The sequence below is a fragment of the Xenopus tropicalis genome, chromosome 1 (genome assembly GCF_000004195.4).
Source record: "Xenopus tropicalis strain Nigerian chromosome 1, UCB_Xtro_10.0, whole genome shotgun sequence".
Lineage (NCBI taxonomy): Eukaryota > Metazoa > Chordata > Amphibia > Anura > Pipidae > Xenopus > Xenopus tropicalis.
The window spans coordinates 21,190,303-21,196,560 of NC_030677.2; the positions used below are offsets into that span (position 1 = coordinate 21,190,303).

Genomic DNA, 6,258 nt, shown 5'->3' on the forward strand with positions numbered 1-6,258 from the left:
ATATATAGAGAGAGAGACAGAGACAGAGAGAGAGAGAGAGAGACAGAGAGACACAGAGACAGAGAGACACAGAGACAGAGTGGAAATACCTGGCTGGAAAACAAAAAGACTGCTTCCATCACTCTTGTACAGATAATCCTACCCGTGTTCTAAGGGGTCCAGAGACAGACAAAAATAGTCCAGACCAGCCAGACCAGACTTCAATTAACAGTCTAAACAAACACAAATATAATTGTTTTAAACCAGTGCTGTCCAACTTCTGTAGCAGCAAGGGCCAACATTTTTCTGGCCTACATGGTGGAGGGCCGATAATGGAAGGCAGTTTTGGCAAACACAAGCAGGGTAGAGGAGGGCAGGCAGAGTATGGCACACACAGGCAGGGTAGGGCGGGCAGACAATGGCACACACAGGCAGCATAGGGCAGGCAGAGTATGGCACACAGACAGCATAGGGCAAGCAGAGTATGGCACACACAGGCAGGGTAGGGCAGGCAGAGCATGGCACACACAGTCTGCATAGGGCAGGCAGAGCATGGCACACACAGTCTGCGTAGGGCAGGCAGAGTATGGCACACACAGGCAGCATAGGGCAGGCAGAGCATGGCACACACAGGCAGCATAGTTCAGACAGAGCATGACACACACAGGCAGCATAGGGCAGGCAGAATATGGCACACACAGGCAGCATAGGGCAAGCAGAGTGTGGCACACACAGGCAACATAGGGCAGGCAGAGTATGGTACACACAGACAGCATATGTCAGACAGAGCATGACACACACAGGCAGCATAGGGCAGGCAGAGTATGGCACACACAGGCAGCATAGGGCAGGCAGAGTATGGCACACACAGGCAGCATAGGGCAGGCAGAGTTTGGCACACACAGGCAGCATAGGGCAGACAGAGTATGGCACACACACAGTCTGCATAGGGAAGGCAGAGCATGGCACACACAGGCAGCATAGAGTCATACAGTGACACTGCTCCTAAAGTCTTAGGTGTAAACAGGTGAACAATGTGGGAGCCTACACTCTGAGCCTGAGTTGTGAACAATGCAGGTACTAAAAGGTGTGAACAATACAGGGGATTACAATGGGGTAATATTAATTGGCTCTTCTCCAAGCTCAGATACCATATAGATCCCTGTATAGAGAGCTCAACAAGGGATGCCTCCTGGCTATTTAACTGGACTAGCCGGTAAATCACCAGCTAGGCACCGTATTACAAATGCACTTATCTGTATATTTGAATTGACAGACCCTTCTTGTCTGACTTAGTATCTGTTATAAATAAAAAAAATAGATTACATACAAACAAGGACATTGACAGTGGCATAACTTTGGGGGCCCAGGTTCCCCAGCAAACATTTGAGGGTCACTCTGCATAGGTAGCAGACCCAGCTGTAGTTACGCCACTAACTATTTTTACCTTATTAGGTCCTATTTTATATTCAGTTTTATTTTATTGTTAGGCTATTTAATTACCTGTTTTATCTTATTATTAGGCCCTGTTTTAAAGTCCAGTTTATCTTATTATTTGGCTATTTAATTAACTGTTTTATCTTATCGTTAGGATCTATTTTGATCTTTATTTTTAGGCCCTATTTTATATCCAGTTGTACGTTATTATTAGGCCCTATTTTATATCCAGTTGTACATTATTTTTAGGCCCTATTTTATATCCAGTTGTACGTTATTATTAGGCCCTATTTTATATCCAGTTGTACATTATTATTAGGCCCTATTTTATATCCAGTTGTACGTTATTATTAGGCCCTATTTTATATCCAGGTTTAAGATATTATTAGGTCTAATTGAATTACCTGTTCAATCTTATTAATAAGGCCCTGTTTTATATTTAGTTTATCTTATTATTAGGCTATTTATTACCTGTTTTATCTTATTATTAGGCCCTATTCAGTTACCTAAATTACCTTATAATTAGGCCCTATGTTACTACCTGTTTTATCCTATTATCAGGCCATATTTTATATCCAGTTTTATGTTATTATAAGGCCCTATTTCATTGACTATTCAATCTTATTATTAGGCCCTATTTTATATTTAGTTTATTATATTATTAAGCCCTACTTGATTACCTGTTTTATTATATTATTAGGCCCTAACTAATGAACTATTTTATCTTATTTTTGGACACTATTTTATATTTAGTTTTATTGGGAATATTAGGACCTACACAATTACCTGAGTTACCTTATAATAAGGTCCTATTTGATTTTCTTTTTATCTTATTATTCAGCGCTGTTTGAATTCCAGCTTTCTCTTAGTTCTTTAGTATTTTTATAAAAGGAATGGTCTCTTCTATACCAATGAATATATATATTTCCTGGCCAATGACTATGCATTATCTTTTTCCTTTGCCTCCGATCTATGAGGTGCAGCTGCTGCTGCTTTTGTTTAAACCAACGTGGGATTCTTACAGAGGCCTAGGCATTTGTTCAGGGAATGAAATAAGGCCTTATAATAAGATACCACTGGAAATCAAATAGGCCTGTTAGAGCGGAGGCAGTGATTATCTACCATGCTGAAACCTCTGTCAGCTGGATATTAATGGCTGCTGCATCCTGATCGATTTCTGTGCTGAGCTGCGCTTTGTGTGGATGATTGCCCCCATTACCTTTCCTTCTGAAACCGCCCACTTATCTTGGTAATAATAATGAAGTGTAAGGGATTTTTACTGAAGTAAAAAAATTAACATAGGATCAATGTCACTGACGGATGGGAAAAAAACAATAAAAAAATAACTAATCAGTCATTTTCATATTATGGGATCTCCATTAATAGAGCTCCATGGGGGGGGGGGTGGATCACATTACAACTTAGGTAACCAGCACAGCCATTGAAATCAAACCCATTTCATTCAAACAATTCTGTTCAAACAGTACAGGTATAGGACCCATTATCCAGAATGCTCTGGACCAAGGGCATTCCGGATAAGGGGTCTTTCTGTAATTTGGATCTTCATACCTTAAGGCTACTAAAAAATTCATAAAACATTAATTAAACCCAATAGGATTGTTTTGCCTCCAATAAGGATTATTTATATCTTAGTTGGGATCAAGTACAGGTACTGTTTTATTATTACAGAGAAAAGGGAATCATTTAACCATGAAATAAACCCAATAGGGCTGTTCTGCCCCCAATAAGGGGTAATTATATCTTAGTTGGGATCAAGTACAGGTACTGTTTTATTATTACAGAGAAAAGGGAATCATTTAACCATTAAATAAACCCAATAGGGCTGTTCTGCCCCCAATAAGGGGTAATTATATCTTAGTTGGGATCAAGTACAGGTACTGTTTTATTATTACAGAGAAAAAGGGAATCATTTTTAAAAATCTGACTTATATGATGAAAATGGAGTCTATGGGAGATGGGCTTTCCGTAATTCGGAGCTTTCTGGATAATGGATCCCATACCAGTACTACTAACTAGAATAAATTAGGTAATGCAGATTATTATACCTGTATATAATGCAGGGCCACCCTAAAATAATTAGTGCTGTTTATTAATTAAGAATAGTATGTTGTATGATAGACCAGAGGTCCTTAAAAAGTCCACTCATTAATCATTGTATTTCTCTGTAGCTGCGCTGATCTATAGATACCAGGCAATGCCTTCCAGAAGCACATCAAGGTGCATCTACTCCATGCTCTTCCTCATGCTAACGATGGGGCTGCCGTTCATGAAGCTGGTCTTAGCAGATGAACCATCTGGAACAACTATTCCCCCAGAAAGTAAGTGCTGGGCATTACTCCTTGCTGTAAGGGTTGCCACCTTTTAGGCTTCTACTTACAGAGAAGGGGTGGGTCAATGGAGCGGGTCCATGATGTCAGGGGTGGAGCAATGACATTAATGGGGGCAGGCATTGGGCCGCATTCAAGTCAGTGGGCCGCATTCAAGGGGACGTAGTTTATGGGTGGGCTAGAAAGGGAGTTGGCAGAGGGGATTGGAGGCAGGCTGGGGCTGGATTGGAGATGGAGGGAAGACAAAGTAAAACAAATTTACCAGCAACTACATTGCTGGTAAATTTGTAATACTGGCCCCAGCCCTGGCTCAACTGGGCTTCAAAATAGGCCCTGGCATTTCAAGTACACAGAGGCCCAAACAGCCCCCCAGCAGCCCAATAAATAGTGACTGTCTATGGCATCTTACAGCAGCCCCTCTGGCATTTGCCTGAACCCACAGATTGCCAGTCCAGGCCTATTAGTGTGATAAACTGCTTGGATAGCAGTGGGTAAAGTGATTCTGCCACGTTAATACAGGTGAAGAGAGTCAAACCAGCACAGTAACTTCTGGAACCTTTATTATAACATGGCAGGAAAACTGGCCTGCCCCATACTGGCTCTCAGCATAGACAGACACATCATAGACAAATGGCAAAACAGGAATGCCCTTAACCAAAATGTCCTCACAAGCAGAAGTTACTACAGTTAGACTACGTTTTGTTAGACACTGCGCCTATAAAAATGCCATACACAAGGTACTTGTAATTATATGTACTAGCGTCGTACCCCAACTTAATAGCACCAGCCTTGATCAGACTGTGAATACAGGGCTATCTTTTATGTGCTGAGCCTACAGGTGCTTGTTGCAGTTAAACTAGGGTTTATATAAGTGTATATCTTTGTCCTGGACTTTTGCTACCTATTCCTTAGTAGGTGCAATGTTAGTGGGCAATATTATATATATGGGTAACTAGCAGTGAAGAGAAATGCAAGGAACAAACAGATACTGCATGCAGCAGCAATTATATTTAATTATAACTTTTACATAATTTAGAAATCTTTAATTAATGTATACTGAAAAGATACTATGATTTTTTTTTTCACTAAGCAAAATATAAATATAGTCCGGGGAAAGATATTCAGCTGGCAATTATTTCATTTCTTATAGCAAGATCATGGTCATTAAATAGGAAACAAAGGGATTGTTACCCTTGATTTCCTTATACCTGCTTAAGAAAAGCATGAAAGTTATTGTGCATGGGGGGGTATTTATCTGCTTATGAAGCTGATCTGTTCTGCCTAGCTACACTTAAGTATATGCCAAGGAAACAGAGCCCCCTAGTGGTGAAGTGATAATGATATTTTAGCAGAATTATTAAAACAAGCAGTTCCTAGGGCTTCTTTGTGGTACTAAACACATGAAGATCCTGCTGTGCACCAAGCAACCTAAATATTACAATAGTCACCAGTAAGGGTTCCCATAGGACACATTTTGCTTCTATTGACACTAGAGGAAATGTTTCATCCTAAGGAGCAAAAAAGATTGTGGTGTTCCTTCTATAAAGTGATGGCAGATACATTAGATAGTTATAAGAAAGAAGTGGATGCCTTTTTTTTTATCAAGAAGGGAAATACAAGGTTAATGCTACACTGTGTTAGAGTCATGAAGCATTTTTCCCTTTCTGAGGCAAATTGGAGACACCTTCCCATGGATCAGCTGGATGGTAAGTAGGATTTACTTCAGCAACTAGCTAGAATAAACCACATAAATAGCCAGATATCTATCAAGCCAGCTACTGTATATTCCCCAGAGACCGGTCAGCTCTGTGTAAGCATAGCCACACTTGCCTGTGCCACAAGGGCTGCTCTGCCTGTACACATTATGGGGGAATGCCTCCAAACATTTTCTTTTTATCTGTGAGCACAGACACTGTAATATTTACTGAAATTGCCTAAAATCTATGTTTGTTGTCAGGTCGCCCCTGTGTCGATTGCCATGCGTTTGAATTCATGCAAAGAGCACTCCAAGACCTCAAAAAGACAGCGTACAACCTAGACTCACGGGTAGGTACCGGGCCCTGTATCTTCAGTGTGTGTCGTGGGCAACAAATCGGCCAATAGGGGGGGAGACTCCGATTGGTTCATTTCTACGTGCAATATGCTAGGCCTATATAAATAAAGGATAGCACACAATAACAGGCATATTACTAACCTGTAGCCAATTGGGGCATTAGAACCTACTTAGGCCTTTATGTATCTATCTATCTATCTATCTTTCTATATCATCTATCTGTCTCTCTATCTCAACCATCTATCTGTCTGTCTGTCTATTAGGGTTGCCACCTGTTCGGTTTTGGCCCGGACAGCCTGCTTTTAGGAAGGACTGTCCGGGCCAAAACTGCCTGCCCGGTTTTCCAAATTAGGAGGACTTGCTGTGACTAATGCAGTGATTGGGCAATCGCCGATCGCCATGTCATAGCCTCACCCCTATGACGCCTCTGACCTGCCACCC

At 41.1% G+C, this 6,258-nt stretch overlaps 1 protein-coding gene across 1 annotated transcript in view; it reads left to right on the plus strand.

The window, feature by feature from the left end:
- The window catches only part of c4orf48 (chromosome 4 open reading frame 48), a 32,976-nt gene that overhangs the window by 26,044 nt on the left and 674 nt on the right, over positions 1-6,258 (plus strand). The window contains exons 3-4 of the mRNA XM_002936760.5: positions 3,606-3,755; positions 5,722-5,810. Coding sequence (XP_002936806.1) covers positions 3,632-3,755; positions 5,722-5,810 — 213 coding nt within the window. The 5' untranslated portion in view covers positions 3,606-3,631. The remainder of the gene's footprint in view (positions 1-3,605; positions 3,756-5,721; positions 5,811-6,258) is intronic.